Consider the following 25,403-nt stretch of genomic DNA (forward strand, 5'->3'; position numbering starts at 1 on the left):
AACTGGACCTGGCATTCACTGATCTGTCTTCCATTGTCACATGTTCACTCGACCCTATAGTATGTGAGGATACACACCATTCCGCTTTGGATGTTGACCTAACTCTTCCTGCTCAGAACTCCTCCTCTCAGCTTAGGTTTGTCCCAAACTATTATACAACATAGCTCAGCAATCATTTACATTTACCTGTACTGACAAAGCCTTCAATCAATAAATCCATGGTCTTGGCAACCTAGTGATGAACGGTATCCCTCTATAAAGAGTTTGAATCTCTCCTTTCCCTTGCTGGTTCTGCAATGATTTGAAAGAAATAGTCATTGATAAGAAAATATTGCACAAGTCAAGAGAACTGGATTCAACAGTGACTACACAGCTTTTGCTAGAGTTAGAGCTGCTTGCAAGACTTGCCACAGCTTGTTACAACTCCTATATCCCTCATGTTGACCGGACTATTTCCACTAACTCCAAGATCATCTGGAGCCATGTTAACGACCTAAGAAGAACTGATGTCACCCGATCAAGGTTGGTACTTGGAGACGTAGAAGCATCTACCCCGCACGGGATCGGCAACCTGTTTGCCCGACACTTTTCCAGCTTGTATTCTGAGCTCAAAATTCCATTTAAAGACAACATTCTTTCATTATCACTCATACAGTGGAATTCTGAGGAAGTCAAACGTGAGATACATGCTTTAAACATCCACAAAGGTTGTAGTCCTAAATGTATCCCACCACAACTAACAACCCATCCCAACCAACCAACCATCCCTCCTGTTGATGGTTTTGTGGGACTGTAGTGACCTTATTATCGGAACATTCTCTTCAATCAAAGCCTGCAGGAAGGAACCTTCCCATCAATATTAAAATCTAGATCTGTTGTGCCAATTTTCAAAGATAACCGTAATACTGCAGGTAACTATTGCCAATCACAATCCAGTCACCATTTATAAAAGTCTTTGAATCGATAGTACTTGACAGATTTGAGCCACTCATTAAATCAATCCTCATTCCTGAGCAGCAACTGGGTGCTCTATCACATCCAATTTAGTTGTATTCGAAGAGTTTATACTGTCTGCTTTTGGATAATAGCCTTCAGGTGGATGCCATTATCTTGACTATAGCAAAGCCTTTGACAAAGTTAATCACACAATTCTTACTTATCTCCAAGCTTAAATCATATGGAATAAAGGATCTTTTGTTGTCTTGGATAAGAAGTTATCTCTCTGCAAGACTGTCTACTGTTAGATTTGTCAACCACTGCTCTGATCCTTTTGAAATCGTCTCAGGGGTTCCCCAAGGCTCCCTCCTCTGATCATATCTCTTCAACTTATGTATAATGATATTTTCTTGATTTCGTCGATGACATTAATCTGTTAGACAAGTTGGAGACAACAATGAGAGTCATGTCCTCTAACACTCTCTGGATAACATCTGCAACAGGTGCACTAATAACAGAATGCAACTTAATACGTGAAAATGTTTGGTGATTTCCTTTTGTCGTAGCGAATCACTCCTCCAGATTAAGTGAAGGATCTTGGCGTTTTCCTAAACTGTACACTCACTCCAGATCATCATCTTGAGGCCATATGCAGTGGAGCAAGCAAATTGTTGGGCTTTTTTTGGCAAGCAGCTGCTATTGGTTTGTCTGAACTCTCTATTGTTATCCTCTATAGGTCCTTTTTACGTCCTATTCTTGAGTACGCCTCTGTGATCTAGAAGCCGTATTACATCCATCATATAATAAGGCTGGAATAGATTTAGAGAGATTTGTAAGGCTGGTTGGTACCAAAATGGGCAGGAGATATCTCAAGGTTCCTGAGACAAACTGATGTGACAAACAGCTGGATCTCTGCCTGCTTGAGGAATGCTTCAACTTTGCTGAAGAACGCTTAACTCTGAAGCTTAGCTCGTGAATGGAATCACCATCTGCTCTGCTCTTCTTGCAAAGGTCAACTTGAGGATACCACGTGTACTTATCTCTGCACACAGGCACTACCAAACAAATTATTTGAAGTCTGAACCTATCACAAGATTTCATCGGCTGGGTAACTCCGTCCCTATAGAGGTGGACTTCTTCATCAACAACCTGCGAACGTTTAAAAGCAAAGTCAAGACATCCTTTCAACTCATCAAACATGGCTCCTTCCACGAACGAGAAACACACACACGCACTCACACACACACACACACGCGCACGCACGCAAATATATATATAAATCATATGATGTTCAAATCAGTTTGTCATTAGTTATAGTTGCTTTCTCCTTGATTTGTTATTGTTATTGTTAATTTATTGTTAAACTTTGACATAGTTTATTTTTTATAGTCCTTTTCTAGTTAATTGTTTATTTGCTCTATTAACTCTTTTGTTATTATCTCTACGAGATCTGTTAGTTGCCAATCTGCTTGAACACTGTTATAATAGTTTATGATCTTTTACTCATCTCTAATTCCACAAGTTTCATATACTTACTGTACCATCTATTTGTATTATCATATATGTATTGGTATTGCCGTTGGAATAAAAAATAAAAAATCAGTGTAAAAGTATTCGTTAACGCTCAGCCAAATCTCATGGCATAACATACACCATCACCAAACGGACTGCTTCCTATATGGAATTTTTCCAGCCCCTGCTTTTTACTAACGCTCAGCCAACAAAACAAATTTAAATAGATATGTACAAAACATTTAAAAACCTTGGAATAATTGTTTTAATGATACTATTTACTAAAATTATTACAAAATGAACTTTGTAGTATTAATTTTATTTTTTATTTACGAATAAATAATACTCATAAATATTACGAGTAAAACATTATGTTAAAAATGTGGCTTTCAATATTATTTATTTTATATAGAATGCTTGGAATGAGATGATGTTAGACAATGAGTAAGCTCTAGAGTTTAGATCTAAAGACAACAGGTTTAGAGTATTGGTTTTATTAGATATCATATAAAATAATACACATCACATTTATTCACAACTGGAATCTATTAATTATTACACCGTTTATACAAATTGAGAAGAATATAGATGACAAAAAATTTACACAAAAGTAATGATTAACCCTTTGGCTGCTGTAAATGAGTATACTCGCAAGCACAGCACTTACCATCATCACCACGGTCAAGTATCAAGAATACTTGCACTGTGATATTGGTGCTCTGGCGAAGTCACGTGAGCTGTCTACCGCACCAATCAGCTGTCTGCCGCACCAATCAGCTGTCTGGTGTGGGGGGATTGGTAGGAGGGGGAGTGGAGTAGGTGGGAAAAAATGAGATGCAATTTAAAGTTTTTTGTAGGAGTGAAATCTAAACTACAAAATAATAATCAAGAAAATAGTTTTATACAACATATATGGTTACCAAAGGTGAATAAAACAATTGTGGTGCACGGCTGGCACCATACCATCTGAGCAAGTTCGGCTAAGAAAAACTCAGTGCATCTAGCTTGGTCGGCTACACAATTTACAGCAGTTAAAGGGTTAACAACAAATACGAGTACATTGCAATGGTACTACATTAAAAACAAGATTGAAAATGACGTGATGAAACTGTTTTGTTAAATAATGTTTCCTAATTCCATTAATATTCACTTTCCAGAGTGCTACTAAATATTACCAAAATATCTGCTTGGGTAACAGCTAAAGTTATATATATATATTTTTTTTATTATAAGTTTTATTATGTTACAATACAAATTATATAGCTTTTTATGAAGCACTAGTCAGTTGGTTAATTAGACCTTTAATAAAAATATTTTTAGCCATGATTTGCTCTAATCTCTTATTCTTCTGATCTTTTTTAGTGGATGGATTGAAGAAAACAATTTAAAACCATATGAACAATACAAAGAGGCTCTTATAAGAGCAAATAAATCTGGAGCTTTTAAAGATGCAGTGGAGGCAATAGAGAAGTGCGCCCAAAACAAAGGAGATGCAACGGTAAGTAGGATGATTGTTGTATTCAAACAGTTATTTTAGTTTTATATCAGTGAAGCTTGAACACATTTTGGGGACAGAAAAAAATCTATGTTCTGGTATAAATCATTTTGAAATCTTTCTAATGCTTCAATATTTTAAAATAATACACATGTTTTAATTTAAACAAACTCTCCAATAATATAAGTTTTTATTTTTGTGAGGCCTCCAATGAAAACATCTTTGGACCCTGTATCAAACCCAATCATCCCAAGATTGTATTGTCTTCCAAAAACACACAAACCTGGTAATAAAATGAGGCCCATAGTTTTCGTGCATAAATTCTCCTTCTTATTAGATATCAAAATGGTTAGTGCAGGAGTTTCATCAGTTTCAATTTCCTCCCACTTTCTCCATTAAAGATAGGTATGATTTTTTAAACTCCACAAAAGATTTAAAGATCGAAGAAGATGAATATCTTGTATCATTTGATATTGAATCACGTTATCCAAACGTATCTATTAAAGATACTATCAAAATTATAGAGGACTGGCTGATTTCCTTAAATTTAGAATGAACTGTTGTTAACGAATACATTAATTTAGTAAATTCGTAGTATGTCCCAAAATGTGTTTCAATTTCAAGAAAAATATTACAAACAGTTTGATGGTACTGCCATGGGAAATCCACTTTCGTGTTTTTATTGCAAACATATTTTTAAGTAAATTTGAAACTCATGCAAAGGAAACAATGGATTATTTTCCCAGAATCTGGAAGCGATATGTTGACGATGTTTTTGCTGTTTTCGACAAGAAACAAAATCTTCAAAATTTCATCGATCCTCTGAACTCCTTTTATCCTTCTATCAAATTCACTTGTGAAATAGAAAATGACAATCAACTTCCATTTCTCGATTTAATAATTATGAAAAATACGACTGGCCATTTTGCATTAGATATATATAGAAAACCAACACAAAATGATAGATTCATCCCATTTGATTCATTTCATCCCACTTCACAAAAAAAACAGCTTTTCACAATTTAATCCATCGGCTTTTACATACTCCATTATCAACAGAAAATTATGAAAAAGAAGTTAAGAAAATAAAGGAAATTGCTTTATTTAATGGCTACAAAACTAACATGATTGACAATATGATAAACAAGAAAAAGAAAATTATTGAAATAAATTCGAGAACAACTTTATATCAAATCAAAAGTAAAGAACCTGAAAAATGGATATCTTTTTCCTACAACAATCTATCTACAGATATTGCTGAAAGTTTTAAGAAACATGCCGATATTAATGTATCTACAAATTCCAAAATTAAATTAAAGAATATATTAGGGAATCCCAAGAATAAAATTAATGAAGAAGAAAAATCTGGAATTTAATTAATTGTAACAATTGTGATTTAAAATACATTGGCCAAACAAAAAGAATGTTAAAACGGAGAGCTAAGGAACATAGGGCATGTTTAAAATACCAACAGGAAGAAAGATCAGCAATGGTAAAACATGCAATTCAAACTGGACACTCTTTTTCAAATGCAAAATTATTAAAAGAAGTACAAAATAAAAAATTCCTCGATGCATATGAAACAATTTTTATAAAAAAGAACCAAAATAATCTGGTAAACAACAAACCTGGGCCTTTTCAAAATTCACCGTTACTTTATTTGATCTTAAATTTAGTTTTTATATATATATACGAGGTGTGTTCAAAAAGTATCACGAATTTTGTGTAGTTTCAAAAATTATTTATTTATTCGTGAATATCTATTTTGTCCCCTTCAAAGTAATCCCCCTGGGATATATAATACACTTGTGCCAACGTTTTTTCCAATCTTCGAAGCACTTCAAAAAATCATTTTTTTTGTATCTTGTTCAGCTCCTCCTTCGATGCCGTCTCTATCTCGTCAATCGTGTTGTAGCGTTGTCCTTTCATGGGCCTCTTCAGTTTCGGGAACAAGAAAAGTCACAGGGGGCCAGATCTGGGGAATACGGTGGCTGCGGTATCATTAGTGTGTTGTTTTTGGCCAAGAAGTTGCGTACAAGCAGCAATGTGTGAGCAGGGGCGTTATCGTGGTGCAAAAGCTAATCTTTGTTTTTCCACAAATTCGGGCGTTTCTGGCGGATTGCTTCGCGCAAATTGCGCATAACTTGGTAATATTCCTTATTCACCGTACTGCCTTGTGGCAAGAACTCATGATGCACCACACCCCTGCAATCGAAGAAAACTGTCAGCAAAACTTTCACATTTGACCGAACTTGGCATGCTTTTTTCGGTCTTGGTTCGTGCGGCAGCTTCCATTGAGATGATTGAGCTTTGGTTTCCACGTCATAACCATAAACCCACGATTCATCACCAGTTATGACCCTCCAGAGCAAATTCGTCGCGGACAGATTCCAACATCTCATTAGCAATGTTCATGCGATGCTGTTTTTTATCGAAATTGAGCAATTTTGGTACAAATTTTGTGGCGACCCGTCTCATGTCCAAATTATCGATTAAAATCGAATGGAACGAGCCAATCGATATGCCTAGGTCCTCAGCAATTTCTCTAACAGTGATAACGACGATTGGCCAATACCATTTTCTTCACTTCATCAATTTTTTCGTTTGTTGTTGAAGTGCTCAGGCGTCCGGCACGCTCTTCGTCGTTCACATCTTCTCGGCCTTCTAAAAACATTTTGTACCAAAGTAGCTTCTCCGTATGCCACAGTCAACATTCGGAATGCATCCGCGCACTTAATTTTGTTTTTCACACAAAATTTGATACAGGTTCTTTGTTCCATTTTTTTGAATAGGTAAAAATCGAAGACGAACCAAAACACGTGCAAGCAAAGCAGCTGCCAACAATTAACTGAACATTCAAAATGGCTGAAATTGTCAACATAAGTGAGAGACATATGTACCAACATAACGCCACAAAAAAAATAATCAAAATTCGAATATACGTAACCTGCAAAAATTCACGATACTTTTTGAACACACCTTGTATAACAAACTGTCCTGTCATAGAATATTATCTCTTTGTATTTTTAATGACATATGTTTTTATTTAGTACAAAATTGTTTGTTATTATTACTTTTATTCACTTGTGTGGGTCCGAAGATGTTCTCATTGAGTATGAAAGGCCTCACAAAAATAAAAACTTATATTATTGGAGAGTTTGTTTAAATTAATATATAATTTCCAATAAAAAAAGAGCTTCAAGAATGTAAAACACATGTTGTTAACAAGTTTTCTCTATATCCAAAAGGTTATACTTATAGAGAGTAAAAAGTAATCTTAAAGAAAGATGGTTATTTTAGAGTTGTAATAATTCGAGAGTTATACGTAAACAAAATTATGGCTTTTGTAAAAAGACTTTACGACTAAATTTGTAAGTCAAAGTTCAGAGTAATTTTACCTGTAGGCTATAACTTGTAGTCCAACAATTACATCGAAGTCTCTTTTTAATTGACCTCTACAAGTTGAATTTTACCTCTATAGCTCAAACTTTTTTTCTCTTACCTCACTATCTCAAAAACCCCAAGAATACAATGCAGGCTTAGAGAATTGTGTTGTGACCTGTCAGTAAGTTCCCTGTCTACTGCCTGCCAGTCCTTTGCAAGTCACCCACGTATCAGTGAGAAGTGTAAGTGTAATACAACATAGTTTTTACCTCTGAAACTCAAATTTTCTTTTCTTTATCTCTGTATCTCGTTTATCTCTGTAGGTCAGATTCCATAAAACTATAACCTTCAGCCATTCATATCTCGAACTATACCTAACTTGAAACAGAACTGAAGTCCCTTAATGTTCAAGTTATCGAGGTTTGATTGTATACTAAAAAAATACACTTAACAGGAAAAACTAAAAAGCAATTGGATGCATATTAGGAACATTTAAAAAATGAGACATTTTCTGTAATTTTAAGGTTCACGTTCTCGCATTGACCAGTTACAACCTCGAAACATAAAGTGCCATGATACAAAATTCCACACAGTGTGGAGTGGTATTTCAATGACTGTTGAAAGCCATGACAAGTGCTTGAAACTCTGTTTAGCAATTGTGTATAAGACCAGAGAAAAGTTGCAGTTTTCAGATTTTTATGATAAATTTTTGTATGTTTACTGGTTTAATTTTTATTTTAAAATGGTATAATTTGATTTTGGACTTATTGAATTAAATGGTGTATTTTAAAATACATACTTGGAAAATATTTAAAAAAAAACATGCCTTAATTTATATAGTTTAAGAGTAGCACTCATCTCAGTTGATCAGTCTGTTTATGATGAATGTGTTTAGATCATTCTATTCTAATGTTTTTGTTTTGAATTTCAGAGTATGAAAGATGATTCTGATGCAATATTTGACCGTCTAGTTGAATCTGACAATGAAAAGAAAACAAAACCTAAGGCTCAGAAAAAGGTAAATATGTATGATTTGATTTTTTAAAGTTATTTTTGATTTGATATATGTGTAAATATCTGATGATGCCTGTCTTGTAGATGAATGTCCTTTTGAACAAAATAGACATTTTTTTTAGTGAACATTTTTTCACTTATTTTATAATTAGTTCATTAACATATGGATTAATGCTTGGTTTAATTGGAAATTTTGTATTTTGGTTGGGTATATTACTCTCAAGAACATTTATGTTAGAGTTTGGAAATAAATTTAATTTAGAGTATGAAATGTTATACAATCAGAATATAAATACAGATGAAGTATAGCTTATCATGTGCCTACATAAAATGATTCGAGACATTAGGTCTCTTAGTCTCTTGTTCATGCTATACAGATATAAGCCCAGTTGTTGTTTAGTCACCATAAAAACCTATTTTTAATTAGAATTTCTGTTACTAATATTCAAAATTGATTCTTAAAATGTTTAAGTATAACAATGCTATAAAGACTTCAATTTATACATTCTTTTACAAAGCCAGTTAAAATATAATATCAAGTATGCAGGTCAAACATTTTGGAATATGTTAAAAATTAATAACCATACTCCAAATGTAACTTGAAAAAAATTGAGTTTGTATTTTCCATTGTTTGTGGATAGAAAACTTGTTCTTCAATTATTCTAATAGTTTAACTAAAAAGTAATGGGTCTATTTAAGTTTTCTTTGTAACATACTGAGTTTGCAGTAACATATATTGCTACAAAACTTGTGTACAGTATTCTAAGAATTAGTTATTATTAAGATATGCAGTTTATATTTTAAATTTTTGTGTGTCCACAAATTCAGAAAGTTCAAGCAGCCATGAGTGAACTGGATAGGTGTATTTCGGCTACAAACTAAACACTTTGAATTATTGAAAGAATCCCCGAAAATTGATCTGGCAGAGGTGCGAGGCATTGGAAACTGTGCACAGTTTTATATTAAAAAACTACAGCAAATTAGACGTTACCATTTTGCCTGACAACGAAGCAGCAGTAAGAATACTTAAAGTTCTCCCATTATGATGTAGAAAAGCTCCAATTCGTTATAGAACTGTATGCAGACTCACAATGATGAGGGACAAAACAATAAACTTTTCCTCCTCTGGATACTGGGACAAGGAAGAGTTGCAGGGAATGATGAAGCTGGACAACATTTACCCAGAAAAATAGCTTCTACATATTTAACAAGATCTGAATCAGGATGCGGGTTGATTACCTCATTCTTTTAAGGATAATTTAGGGAAAGAGATGTAGCCAAAAAAAATCTAGGACTAAGGCAAACCAAAGAACTACTCAGGAACTACAATCAGAGGTGAGCTGAGAAGTGTATCTTGACAGGCTTCCCTGCAGTATATTGAAAGCCCAATGAACACTTGAGAAAGCTTGGCTTGAGAGAAGGTGATACATGAAGATTCTGTCAGGATGTGCAGGAAACACATATGCATCCTAAGCTGGCATGAAGTTGAAACAGAAAAGCTACACAGAGTCTTAATTCCACGTGAATGTTCGGACTCCTTGAGGAATCATGGTTGGCAGAACTACTCTATCTGGGATTTCCCGAGAAGGAAAATGGAAACACAATAAAGATCAAAAGTCATGCTTCACCATATTCCCCTAGATTCAATACTATACTTGTAGTAGTAGTGTTAGTAGTATCCATCTTATATTCTCAGACACATGACAAGTTATTCTCAAGCATCCTTTAAGTCAGTGATATTTATTGGGAGGAGACCAATAATCTACATCCCACACCATCTTGGTGTATTAAGCAGTGATTCTTTTTTAATTCTGTATAACATAATTGGTTATTCTTATCTTTATAAGGCCTATAAGGTGAGATGTCATGGTTGTTGGGAGAAATTCAGTTATATGTCAAAATATCTTATTGCTCCAAACACTGAACTCTGGATCTCGAAAAGGGATTCATCAGGTGGAGATATCTCAAAACTTCCCTGGGATTAGTTATGGGTATTTAGAAAAATCCCAATCTTTGCAAGTTATTCTCTCTAACTGCAACAGGCTTTTAAGAGCTTGTTTTAGCAAATAAGGGAATTAGGGACTTACATTGGTATAGTGAGATGATCCAACCGTATCTGAGGATAGTAATTATTAGTTATTGGCTCAGAAAGTTTGGATCTCCAACAGAAGTGTTACCGAACATCTTCACCTGGATAGTGAGATGTCCTTAGGCATTTCCAAGGAGAATAATAGTTATTTGGAAGAATGCCAATTTCCACACCCCATCCCGTCTTCCTGCACTACTCTTGGATCAAAAAGTATAGATGTTTGAATTTAACTTAAAATTAATTACATCATTGAGATGCATGATTTGCTTGCAAGGATACTAAAATTTTGGACATTTTGCATATGTTACAAAAAGTATAACCCTGTGTTTTGAGAATTTAAATCTACCCTCTTCTTCATTGTGAAAAATCTCTTGACATTAAAAAACTAAACAAATGCAGCAAGGGACTCCCCACTCAAAGTTAAAATAATTGACTTAGCATCAGCGGAGCCTATTACTTGCTTAGTTGACAAATTTAATTTCTGTCTGTCTCTCTGCACAATATCTCAAAAATGAACTGACCTACAGACTTGAAATTTTGGGTGACGCTTCATTTCTATATGGGCAACATTGAGTTTGATAATTATGTGTGTTACACCATAAGATTTGGTAGAGAGTTAGCAAATGTATTTACATTGGTCTTAATGGTAATAATTTTTTAGTTTTTTTAATGTCTTAGGATGTTTTTCACACCTTAAGAAGAGTGTAAATTTTAGTCCTCAAAACATATTGTAATACTTCTTGTAACATATTATAAAGATGATTGTTCTTGTTTTGTATTTTAATAGTTGTGGAAACAAATTAGGTTTTATTATACTATAATAGTCAAGATAGAACATCAATAGTTGGAACTGTTGTTGAATACTTTATAAATATGAACATTATGAATGAATTAAATCCCAATTATGTCATACTTAATAAATTGCAGAAAACCTTGACTATCAAAAAACAATAAAATTGATAGGTAGATTAATAATAAAAAAAGTAAAACCCACATTTATACAGAATACATGATGGTTAACGGATTAACAGTTTTAATTAATGTATTTTGACAATAATACCTGTTTTTGCCATTCAAATTGTCATTGATTATTTTATAAACCATTAGCTCATATGGGCCATAGAAGGTGCTATACAGGCACTAGTAGTTTATTTTTAAGACAAATAATATCTAAAATCTAAAATATGTTAAAAATAACATATTAATCGCTCATGTGATGTTCCACAAGCCACTAAACTTAATTTATAATATTTTGTTTTCTTTATTAAAAACAATATTATTTATATGACATAAAATACCTCTTTTACAAGAACTCTTTTACAATGCTATTAACTCATAATTTTATTTATATTTTGGTCCTTACTGAGTGACACCGAGAAGGGAAAATGGTCAGCTTTTACTCCAGCATTTTTTCATGGATGGACTTATAAAAAGCCCACGGTGATAGTGGGTCGTAGTGCAGAATTGAGTCAAAATATAACTTAATTTTCTTATTTTTGAAGATAATTTTGAGTTTTTTAATAATTATTCACAAATAAGTACTTTTAAATGCAATAGTTAAAACAGTACTTTTACAGTTCATTCCTTTAAAAATGTGTACATACAAAAAAATAATTTGTGAGTTTTTTTAGTTTGGTCATACATGAAAGGTAGAAAAGATTTGCTGCCTATGAAAAATGAAATAATTTTGTTGCACACATATTTTATGAAACACAAAATTTGAAGAACTTACCTTGACAAATGCAGGAGATATATCCAATTCATTGTATTGCTGCATAAGTACTTCTGCACATATTTTCACAAATACACTTTGTAACAGTGTACAAATATGTATACTTGTTCATGTTCTTTTAAATTTATAACAATTGTAAGATAAAATAATACTGAAATTTGTTTCATTTTTAAAAGAAGTATGAGATATATAATGTAATATGTTTACTACATTTTGTATAAACAAATCTTTCTTACGTGACCTAGCATTTGTGTTGCCCAAAACAAACACCATGGACACCTTACATATTACACAAACATTTTTTAATATTTTTTCTATTCCCTCCAGAAGCCACATTTACTAATTTTTTACTAATAACATAATAAATCACACGATAAACAAACACTTTCAATCACACAAACTAATCTGGGTTATGACTGAGAGCACACAACAAATTCAGCTGAAATCAACAAACAAACTGCGCTCAACGATGTAGAAATACAATGCCAATTGGAAGGTTTATTGTTTTTATATGTAGCCTCTTTCTTCACCGATCGCAATAACAAACCTGAAGGTGTTTAGACATATTAAGCAAACCAGCTGCATTAAATTCTAGAGATGTCCAATATACCTGATATGGGGTATTTTAGCTAGACCACCTCTGTTCGATATATTGGACTCTGGGGCTAAAAGGGCTATGAAATATTAGGGATAAAAATTAATACTTATATTTTGTCATAAAAAGAAAAACATTTTGATCTTTTGTACTGACAAAACAGCATACGGGCTGTAAAATTCAAAGCAGATTATAAGGTTGATTTTATTTTTTCCAACAGAGTATTTGCGGTATTTGGAGTATTCAGAAAGGAACTAAAGATAAGCAAAGAGAAAGTAAATGTAATACTATTAGATCAACCCCATTGCCCTCTGGTTTCCCTATAATTGACCTGTCCGAACATCCTGGCCGCCCTGACCTCTACCCTCTCACCATGGACGACTTGTACTGTCGTACAGTGGCCCTGGAAGTATTCAGAAAACAACATACTATTGATATGGAAAGAACTGATTATACATGTAAAGAGTCTAAGGCTGTAAGTATTCCAGTTTAGGATCTTTCAATTTTGAGGTATGTTCTAAACACTCATTTTATGCTATTTTACGCCTGTTTTCATAGTTTATCTTTTAATCAGTAGAGCACAGAATGGTTTGCGATGGCTGTGACAGAGTTCAATCACAACTGTTCTGTGATGAGTACGCTGGGTCTGTAATATCTCCTTTCAAATTTATTGCTGTATAAAATATGTATATCAAAAGTAAAACATCGCTTTATCTTAGAAAATAGACAATATATCTTTATTTGTAAATTTTTTGAGAATTCAATGGTGTCAAAATGTTATGGAATTGTTGTTATCTTCGTAATATAAATAAGAAAAAAATCAACAAAGTATATTTTTGTAAATTGTTAGACAAATATCTTTCTTCGTGGAATCTTTCATCATAGTTGAGTGTTTTTGCCACATGTTAGTTTTTATATTGTTGATTGTGCTGGTGGGAAAATATTGAGTGAAAGTAAAAGTTCTCTTTTTTGCATGTACATATAATTTAAAATGTCCAGTTAAAAAAAATAAATTGGAAAAGTAATTGTAAAACATTTTTTAAATGTATATGTGATATTCAAAACGGGATGAAAGTTCTTTTAGATTAATTTAAATGTTACCCTCTTGGTACCAGTACTGAGGTCTGTCCAATAAGTACATGAACTTATGCAAGCTAGCGGCCATGATGCAGATCATAGTCCCGCCCATGGGTTGCGGCGCTAGTTGTCTGAGACCCAGTGAGCTGTCTGTGTTGGTACATCGTCAAGCTGTGCATGTGATGTTAGTATTTTGTCTTCGTTTTTACTGTTTGTCGAAAATGAAAATTGACAAAATCACGGAGCAATGAATAATATCAAGTTTTTTGTGAGGTATGGTAAATTTATCAAGAAGTTACTAAAGTGTTGACAGCTTTTTACGGTGATAATGGTCTGAAGAAAACATCCATTTTCAAGTGGATTAAGTGTTTAAAAGATGGCTGACAAGATATCAGGGATTATGCAATGCCGGGAGAACATTCAACCACCTGTGTAGACAACAGTATTTATCGTATGCAGTCCCTTGTCCTTACCGATCATGGAAAAACTGTCCAAACGATAGTGATGAACTGAATCTAGGGAAATCAATCCTGCACACTAATTTAATCGAATATTTAGGTTTTAAAAACATTTGTGCAAAAATCGTAACCAAGCTGCTGACGCCAGATCAGAATGTGTTATCAACTGGAAAAATTCGCTTGTAAACGATGCTGGATTTCTCAGTTAGGTAATCGCTGGTAATATAAATCGTGGTTTTACGAGTATGAGATTGAACTGAAATTGCATACCAAGGATTAGAAAGCAAAAGATGAACCCCGAACAAAAAATCAAGAAAAGGCTGATCGAAAACCAGTCATGGTCCTAGTTTTTATATTTAAGTCAAACGTGTTGTTCATCACAAATTTCTTCCTGTAGGATGAACAGTAAATGCTGAATTCTACCTCAAAGTAGTCAAGTGTTTGAGAGATCATGTGCGTCTTGTGCGAACAATTTTACTCAAGGCAATGAATGGATCCTAGACAATGCATATATTATGCACCTGCACATTCAGTATTGATTGTTAGCCAGTTTCTGGCAAATAATTCAGTCACCATCCTTGATCATCCTCCTTATTTGCCAGACCACACCTCCATGAAACTTTTTCCTATTCTCAATATGCAAAAATATGATGAGGGATATCAGTGAGAAAATTTGGGCACAATAAAGTAAGAAACAAAGAAAAAACAAACTGCTGAGGAGTTCCAAGGATGCTTTAAACAATGGAAAAGAAGATGGGATAAGTGCTAGCAAGGAAGTGGAGAGTACTTTTAAAGGGGACAAAATCGATGTAGACCAAATTTGGCAAAATAAAGTTTTTATGGCTTCAGTTTGTGTATTTTTTGGACGGACCTCATACGAAATGCCAATAAAAGTATCTTCTGTTTACGAGACTTTTATGCGGAAAAATGTAATTTAATTGTATATTTTTTAGACTTATTTTGTATTAATTCTTATTAAAAATAAACATCTCTCTGTTAAATCTACTACAATACTGCACAAACACAGCTGATAAATCAGCCAGTACCAGTGATCTTTTAAATTGCTTTCTATAATTCTATTATTATATTTTGGCAACCCTGAATAGGTTCATGGCTCTTAAAAGTTATTAAACAAATAAAGACCAACAAATCTGTAAAAATGACAATTACATATTACAAAAATTTGTGTGTGTGTGTGTGTGTGTGTGTGTGTGTGTCAAACACTAGAAGTAATAGGTTATATACAACTGGCAATACCAACATCACACAAATATAAACCCTTATTCATTAGCATTATGCATTTCTGTTATGTGATAGCTAAACATCCCATTATATACGATTTTGATCAAGTTTTGCTGCATTTTTTGTTTACGCTCAATATAATTTATATATATATATATATATAAAATTATATGTAGTTTTATATTATATATTATTTAAAGCCATGCATTTACACTAAAAATACATGCAAGCATGGGGGACTGTAGAGTCCTGAATTGAAATAAAAATGTTGAGTTGATTACCCAAAACTGCGAAAAGAAGAATTTAAAATTAAATATATACAGAAAAAGTGGCTAACACTTTTTTCTCTCTTTTACTTTGCTGATATCAGGAGGAGAAAGATTTTCCAGTAGTTGCAGGAAATAGTTCATAATTAATTATTCTAGCAATTTAACGGAAGTAGGCACTTTTGTGACTTATCACTTGTTGCTTCTGGATACTTAGTATACCACTGAAATTTGCGGCAGGGAAGGAAAATAATTGTTAATCTAGTAATTTTAATTAAATAGAGATTTGATCAATATTGTTGCATGACAAGAGGTGAAATGAGATGTAGCATGAATGATGAGATATTTAAGTATGTTAATGATTAAATTATTTGACTAAATTATTGATTGAATATATAATAATTGAGAGTTGCAAATGTATTAAAATGGTATGCAATAAATAATCTCCGAGGTGGTAAAGAAAGGTAATTAAATAAAAATAAATGTATATTAAATATTTGGGTATGGTGATTATAGTAGGAAATTAATAAAACATGCCATATTGTGTAAAGTATTAAACATGTTTACATGCAATTTATGTGGCAGACTATACAAATTCCAAATAATATTCTAAAATTTCTGATACTACTGAAAACAAATTTACTTAATCAGAAAATAATATACTTATATTAAGTCATAGGCTCAAAATGGAATGTTTTCAAAAAATGTTATAATAGTGTTCAAATTATAACAAATGTTATAATTGTTTTCAAAATAGTGTAATTAAATTAAACTTCCCATGTTCTAAAACTATATTTCAAAATACCTATTAGTTTAAGCTTGTGTAATAACACAAATATTAAACCTTCATAAAAATTCATTTTTTTGTGTGAATGTTCAGCAAATTGTTATATTTGCTTAGTACACGATTTACAAGTATATTTCTGCCTTTAATGTTTAACTATAGGTGTGTTACTCAGGTAGTACCTTGATCTGTAATCACATTGTGATATTTGAGTGGTAAATGTGGTGTTAGTTTAATCTTTTAATGAAATTAATCCTCGAAAAAAAACTAAAATTTGTAGTGTGTTGTATAGGTTTACAAGTTGTGATATTAGTAGGGGTTATACTTCATTATCCATAGAAACTAAGAGACATTAAGTTCGACTTAGAATCAGTATTAATTAGCTGACTCCCCAAGCCTAAGAATGTACTACTTTAACATTGTCCCTTATGATGGTGATGATAAAAGAGAGGAGATTGTAATAAAATATTACCATTTTGAATCTCTGATGTTTTGACCTGTTATAAAAATGACAACTACTGTCTGTCTGCTTCTTATAAAAATGACAACTACTGTCTGCTTCTTAAATATTTTTTTTTACATGAGCTGTTTAACACTTATACAGTGATAATATTTTGGTTATGTTATAGAACTTAATTTTTTCATTTCCATTGAGCCTCAATCATTCAGTTTGTTTTCTGTTTATATTGCAATATATACTTTAGCTTTATATTCAGATGTTAACGTATCTGCTTCTTATATTGTCGTGTACTGAATTTGCATTCCTTTCTGTAAATTCCAAACTGTACTGTGTACAATTCAATAGAATATTCTCCGAATTTCTTTTTAACCCTTCTACAGTTTATTGATGATGAATTGTCAGCAATCTTGCTAACCAAAAGGTTTATTAATGATGCACATCAGCAATTCGACATTGTTGAAATCAGCTGCTGCTATAGCTGTGTCCATACTTCAACGAGTGTGTTTACTTGGTATCTGTATAAACTGTGTATTCATCTTTTTAAGCAACCAAGTTATACTGAATGACATATATGGTATCAAAATAGAACTGCTCTTTTTCCATAGTGTTAATATTGTTCTAAAATTTGTACATATTGTTATAGTAAATATATTAAAAAGAGTGTATTTCTGGAGCTAAATATTTTATTTACTTACTCAGAAATACTTCACATACTACATGATTAGTAAATTTTTAAGTTCATATTTGACCTGGGTGAAGTGTTCTAAATAAAATGATGTACCATATTATTGCATATAATCTTTCTTAAAGTATTTTAAACAATGAATTGAACAAATCCTGCAAATTTAACAAAACTTTTTGAACTATGGCCAGTTTTATAGTGAACAACTGGAGAGTGACTTCTCAAAATATTCATTTTGGAAATTCAGGGATACGAGTTCGCATCTTATTGTTTTAAGTTTTGTTGCTAAAATTTAATTACCTGTCTTGGACCATTGATTTTCAAATTTATTGTATAAATTGTTATTAGAAAGGTATCCAAAATAAAGTTAACAAATGCAGCCTGCTGCCAGACTAGCGGTCTTGTCTTACAAGCAATCCATCGTTGGTGGTTTCTGAAACCACTATTAAGCAATTGGACCACAGATTATTTTGATAAGGAGTTACATATCTCTCACATCTCCATAATTTCAAGCACATGTTTCTTGTTTACACATTTTTAAAGTTTGTCAATAATATAACTTTTTCAGGAAAATTCAGGTAAAATAATTATAAAAAGGGAGTATGGCTCACCAAGTGGTCCAGCATCCAAGAAGGCCAAGAAAGAGAAAGTCTCTACAAAAGACCATGATGAAGTCACAGCAAATGGAGATGATCCACTACTTAATTCCTTCAGTCCTCTGAGAAAAGGACCTGGCTCAAACCTTCTAGATCGGCCTGCAAATGTAACAAGACCTGTGAGTAAACTGTCATCCTTAAACTTTAACTAATAGTTGTTCATTTTTTACAGATGTTCACAATGGGTATTTTAGACATTAAATTGGGGTTTTTTGTTCTGTATGTTATTTATGTATGTCTGTATGTATTTTATTGCATGCAACAGTAACACTTTTAGTCTTAGTTTACTTTTTTGTGTGAAATGTGACTTATAAATTCTTTATGGACAGTTTAATTTTTTATTTGGAAATAAATACATAATAAAATGCCCAACATTTTGCAAAATTCTTGGATTTTGTTCATTTCCAGGTAATTGTCACAAGGATTGGCATTTAAATTTTGGTATTGCGGATGCCACTCTCGTAGAAAAACCCACAAAATTTTGAATATGCCAATTAGCATGTATAAGTACATAAAATATCATTATCAGTTAAACATTACTCTGATAGGTCATGTTGGTGTTTTATGTGGTTTTTAAGTATGTGTCGTAGAGTATAGTTGTCCAGCGTTTTATATTGTTTAGTTCTGTGTCAAGTTGTGCAGGTAAAACATGATATGTACATTTTCTTACAAAATATCTTTCATTCCTTTCAATGAATGAAATAACTTTATATTGTAGTATTAAATCTTTTATTGGTGATGCAATAAAACCAATGGTTTTTTCAACCATTTTCTGGAGAGTAAAAGTTATGATTTAATAACAAAAGCTTTGTGCTGTCTTACAAAGTTCAAATAATTAGAAATTATTTGATTTTTATGTGAAGTTAATATAATGTATAGTGAGTGGGAACGATTTTATGCAGAGCTAGCTTGACTACTAATTTTTAAGTATTACTATAATTTTTAAAAAGTGTGTTCTAAGTAAAAGTTATTTGAACTTTTCCTGCGTAGGAAAGTTAAGAAAAATGTCAAACTGTGATAGCATTACAGTTCAGTTCTTTTAAATTAATTAATACGTGTTAAAAATGAAATTATACTTGATGTGTGTACATATTTTATGGATATTTTATACACAATAAAAATAAGAAGCTCTTTTTGCCATCCTAATAAATTTCAACTAAAGAAATTAGGGTTAAATAATAACTTTATTCTTTGTTTGTGTAGTTTTGGTATCTTCTTCATTACAGTTAAACAAATTTTTATTCAGTTTAGTATAAATTAAATTAAATCAATTAGTTTTGTAATAGTTATATGTTTATAATAGTACTTTTTCATTCTGAATAAAATTTCTATCTCTGTACAGTGTTTAAATTAAAATTGGAGGATTGTCTTGATTTCTCTAACTCTTTGTTTCATTTTTATAATTGTTTATAAACTTTTAATACTAGTAGTGTTAGAATACTGAATTGGAAGGATTAATTTAAACACAGCTGTCAGAAGTTAATAATAAACATTGAGAATACAAACTACTTAACTTGAACAAATAGTTGTTATAATTATTTTGATGTATTTATCTTTTAGGACTGGGCAGATTTATTCCATTTACATTTTTCATGAGAAATTGTTTGAAATAAATTAACATTTTCGCTTTAACGTAAGAAGATTTTTAATATGTTTTGAGAATAAGTAAGATTTTTTTATTTCCTCAATACATGTGAAAAATATTGCTGTACATGTATTATGACATGCAGTAGTTTTTTTTGTAAATAGGTATAATTATAGATGTTATAAATAAACAGCAGAGAGTTCTGTTACAAGATGAGCAGGACTAGGTCACACCACCTTCAACAGTCAGGCAGGACTTCAAGGTCATTGTTTTTGTCTCATCCGATTTCTGCTAATGCTGACTTTGTAAAATCAAACAATCACTCTTTGTTTACTAATGCTAAAGCAAAGCTGAATGGATTGCAAATTTTCTGTCAAACTGTAATAATATATATGTAAATAGAATTAATGTATAATTAGCAGGCTGGGCCCAAAACATTAATTTCCTCTTTTTTAATCTTATGCAAATTGATTGTCAATGTTAGGAATAGTTTAACTGAACTGTTTCCTGGAAGACAGGTTGGAGTAATTTCAAATTTTCAAATGTAAATGTTATACACTGTAAGTCTGTTATCAAAATAAACTAACAAAATGTTGGTAGAAGACAGGTTGGAGTAATTTCAAATTTTCAAATGTAAATGTTATACACTGTAAGTCTGTTATCAAAATAAACTAACAAAATGTTGGTAAGATCACTCCCATAAAAACTGTTTATCATAAATAAAGTTCAAATCATGGCAATTAAATAAGTACAATTAATAATGGAAGCTAATTGACTAAAATAATAAAATTATATAGTTTTTTATTTCAGATTTTAAGTTTTTAATTGTATTTGAAATTTGCTGAAATATAATTATTTTTAGGTCAGCAGACATTATTATAAATTTAAATGTAATAAACTTTGATATCCTGAAGTGTTTAAAAAGTAAACAACCTACTACTTTTATGTGGTTTTTAAAAATTTTCTTGCCTCATGTAGGCCTACAACATTTATTAGGTGTTGCAAAACTTACTTTCACCTTACCTTTTGAGCATTTTATAATTTGTTTTGGTGCATGTAGTAAAATCACCTGAGGAAATTTTTGATGAATGTCAAAACTATTCATATTTCAACTAAAATTTTGGCTCTAGGGGCCACTCAACATTTTAAGATAATATGTGTACTGTCTGAACAAAGATAAAATTCTAACTTCAAATAGGCCTCATGCTGTATGGAGTCAAATTAGAGCTAATTCTTTTATTCATCTTCTTTTAAAATGAGGTGTCACACAGTGGAATTACTATTAACAAATTGTACCCTCACTGAAAAATGGTTAATTGTAGGAGTAAATACACGCCATGTGGCATGCAAGTTTAAAGTTCTGGGTAAATAGGTCTCAAAGTTGTTTCCATTCAATATAGCATCCAGTTGAGTTAAAATTTTATATTCAAATGGTACCCATTTAAAATAGAGCAGTCAGATTATTTTATTTATTTTTCTATCTCATCAAGAGATTAATTTGAGGTAATACTCTATATTATCCTCTTCAAAAATGTTTAGTTGCCTGCTATCTGCTATATTGGATAAGAGAGGAAATATTAAAATTCTTTAATAACACCATCAGCTGATTTCAAAGGAGATTTGAAAATTCTCAACTTTTAAAAGATAAGAAAGGGGAATTTTGTAATACTTCGCATTACCATTTGGATTTCTATAATTTATGTATAAGGAAAGTTATTTTTTGGCCAAAAGTTTTACACTGCCATTCTTACACATTCTGGTGCAAACCCCTATAAAAGTCAACCAACAGTAACATAAATTCCTGTGTACCTTTTTCTTCATAAGAAAAAACGTTAACAAGCTCTAAAAAAACTGGAATCATCTCATGATGATAGAGGGCCCACCGATGAAGAATATACCAGGACTGAAGACCTGGCATGGTGGATTGAAGTACAACTCTTTCCTCCCACCACTCCTAAGGGATCTCCTGCCCCAGAAATGAAAAGATGCTTCCAATGAAGCCGTAGAAATGCACCTCAAAAACTTGTTTATCCAATCCCTCAAAAAAATGTGTAGCCTTTGTTAGAAAACTTCTTACTTCCACAGTATAAAGGTGACACCTAAAACCAATTTGTTGAACACTAGAGACACTCATACTTGTTTATTCAGCTCAAATAGGTTTTGTAGTGTATAAAATGTAAAGCATGATTGAAAATATTAATTAAAAGAAATCATAAGTAATCAGTTTTTAAATTTCTTCAATAGAAATATATACTGTAAAAAGAAAGAAGTTCTTCAGTTTTTACATGAATGCTGGTTTTGCTAGTATTATGCTTCACTTCTTGTGCATTGTTCGTTGACATTTATACAACACATGTTTTGTATTCTACACTTGCTAAACATGAGTGTGATTATCGTCCAACATAACTGTTGTTGATGATTTAGTATTGAATCTTTTACCACTCAGAGCATTAGACAATGGTATGAAAAAGGCCGTGAAAAAAGAAATTCAAAGGTTATTTTATTGTATAAGACAATTATGTGGAACAGCTCAAACAGAGTTGTTTGCATAACCCCCGAAAGTTCATTAGTCATGCCTAGAGAGAACTGAGCACTTTTCATGTCTGTCTGGTTATAACACCATACAAGATATAATTATTGCAGGCACTTGTGCAGATGACAATAATTTATGGAGATGTATAAATTCTTTCTCAATGAGGGAACAGAAGATGATTAATTTCCATGATTTAATAACTTAGGTTCTTGTAAGGTGCATTCAAGGGGCATGGTAAACAGTCACAGTGTAAGAATATGGGGTATGGAGTAGTAAATGTGAGTATACAACTTGAGAGAGACTTCCAAACTGAGTATTTTTTCCATTGTTTCTTTCCAGAGAACATTTTAACAGTAATCATAAGCTGTTTTAGGGATTGCAATAGAATGGAGCACAGAAAACTTTTGAATAACCAAATCTTTCAGCAATAAATTACCCATATGAGACCTCTATTTGCTTATGACATCCGTGTTACTCATACTTTTCTGTATTAGCATCTTTTGATTGGTAGATAGATATTTTTATGAAGAAAGATATCGGATATTTTTATAGTGTGGAAATCAAGATGGCTAGCAAAGAATTAAATCAAAGATTGAATAAAGTGGAATTGGACATATGAATTTAAAGACAGATTTAAGACAAAAGTCCTCTTTATAACAAAAAAGTAACATTTGTAAATTTAGCGTTGTAATCTCAAATTTGTAATTTTTCTAACAAATAAAAATTTACATAATTTTTAGTTTGAATTAAAATTGTTTACCCGATGCTTAAATTTATTGTATTTACATTTGTACATTTGATTATAACAAAAATTATACATTGTTCCTACCATGTTTGAAAATGAAAATTCAAAATATTAACGGGCACTAGGAAGGCATCTGTAAATTTCAGTTGCAAACCAATATGAATTTGCAATTGTTACAATAAATTTAATTAGATCCAATGTAATTTAGTTTAAATTACAAAAATAATAGAACATTTTTGTCTGTCATTCTGAGACATTTTAAAGATAATTAATTGAAAGGAGTCCCATGTGTGTTAAAAAGTAATTTCCATTAATTGAAAGGAGTGCCATGTGTGTTAAAAAGTAAAAAGTAAGTGATAAATCATGAAATATGTCATTCCCTAAAAGTGTAACTCATGTACATGCCATACAAAAATTAATTTCCTATTTTCAGTCTTTTTTCTTAGCTTTGATTCTAAATTTACATAAATTCCTACTTTAAATGTCTGTAAATCCCCCATAAGTGATCAAAGAATTTTTATATTATCAGAAAAAATAGGATATTTTATTATAATAAAATTTATAAATTCTATTATTATAAAATATATACGAATGCAGGTACATTTTTTGTGTATTCGAAAATTATTGCAAAAATAACCCCATCAAAAACCAATTGCATCAGTCTTAAACCATTTTTTAGTTATAGATTCAGTAAAGAAAAATCTGAACCTCCATTATTATGAACATTCCTACACATTATATCTGGAGGAACATAATCCTGAAGAGTACACAAATTAATTAAGTTACTGTGAACCATTATTCTGAGATACAGATTTTATAAAATTTCTCAATAGTTATTTTACTGAAATGTTCTAATTGTAATATTTTGTCGCTGATACATTATATATTAACCTGCAATGTTTTGCTATTGTAGCACATGGACAGACTATAACACACACATAATAAGAACTTAAATAGTTTAATGTAATAGTTTTAAATGGATATGAGTAATGGGTTACGGGTTATACTTTCATTTTTGTATTCATAATGATGCTACAACCACATTTAAGGAAATTTATGTTTAACATGTAGTTTACTTCAAATTTAGTAATGGGAAACTGTACATTTTGATTAGGTTTGTAGTAATTTTATTTCACATTAAGACTAGAGGTTATGTTTGAACACTAAAACCTGAAGGTGTCATGTTCTAATAAATATTAAGCATCCTAAATGAATCATCCTAAAATCCAATATATCGGGCTTGCATTTGATCTGAGCATTAAAACTGTTGTTTTTGTTTCAGGAAACACCACCTCTAGATTTAGAAAGTGTATCACAAACACTGATGGAGAAGAACATCTCTCCCTCCACTCTCAAGTTTGGTTTCCTAGGGCTGGGCATCATGGGCTCTGGTATCGTTAAGAACCTGCTCAACTCTGGACACCGAGTGGTGGTATGGAACAGGACACCAGACAAGGTATGTGGTTCTTTCTTTTGTAATCTAACAACCAGCATTGTATTTTAAGTGTGAGTGATACATGAAAAGGTATCAATTGAAGCAAATTGAGGAATGAAACATAATCTGTGACTCTTCTCTTGGTTAGTATTTAGTACTGGCTAGGTTCAGTAGAATTTCGTAATGGAACAATGTTATTTTTTCAATTCAGCCTGTCCATTCTCTATGAACCTTGAACCTTGAAAAACAACATGAGACATAAATCAGTAATGATATTTAAAATACTTTTAATAATTGTACAAGTAGCACTTCCTATTTTATAATATGGCTATCTTTTATTATAAATCAATATTATTACTAATTAATCCAATTAAATGAGTGCAAATATTTTAGGTATTTCAAATTTGGATATTAATCACAAGAAATATAGAAAGAATTTTAATGAGTGAAACGAGAACATTTTTGTTTTTAAGGAGTACTGGAATATATTATTTTAGTGCTTATGAGACATGCATGACTTTTCAGTAAAAATGTTTAGAAGAGAAATATATATATATATTATATAACACATTTATAATCCCAATGCAAAAGTTAGTGTAAATTTTCTATTATCGGCAAATTTTGTTAAATGTTTGTAATTTGTTACACTTTTTTACATTTTATGTAAATTATTTTGCAAACCCTCTTATAATTCATAAATGTATATTTTTGTGGCCATTTCAC

At 31.6% G+C, this 25,403-nt stretch overlaps 1 protein-coding gene across 1 annotated transcript in view; it reads left to right on the forward strand.

Moving 5' to 3' along the window:
• Positions 1 to 25,403, forward strand: part of LOC124358339 (putative oxidoreductase GLYR1 homolog) — an 87,002-nt gene that overhangs the window by 8,909 nt on the left and 52,690 nt on the right. The window contains exons 3-6 of the mRNA XM_046810640.1: positions 3,811 to 3,946; positions 8,259 to 8,345; positions 18,295 to 18,501; positions 24,528 to 24,701. Coding sequence (XP_046666596.1) covers positions 3,811 to 3,946; positions 8,259 to 8,345; positions 18,295 to 18,501; positions 24,528 to 24,701 — 604 coding nt within the window. The remainder of the gene's footprint in view (positions 1 to 3,810; positions 3,947 to 8,258; positions 8,346 to 18,294; positions 18,502 to 24,527; positions 24,702 to 25,403) is intronic.

Source organism: Homalodisca vitripennis, chromosome 3 (genome assembly GCF_021130785.1).
Source record: "Homalodisca vitripennis isolate AUS2020 chromosome 3, UT_GWSS_2.1, whole genome shotgun sequence".
Classification (NCBI taxonomy): Eukaryota; Metazoa; Arthropoda; class Insecta; order Hemiptera; family Cicadellidae; genus Homalodisca; species Homalodisca vitripennis.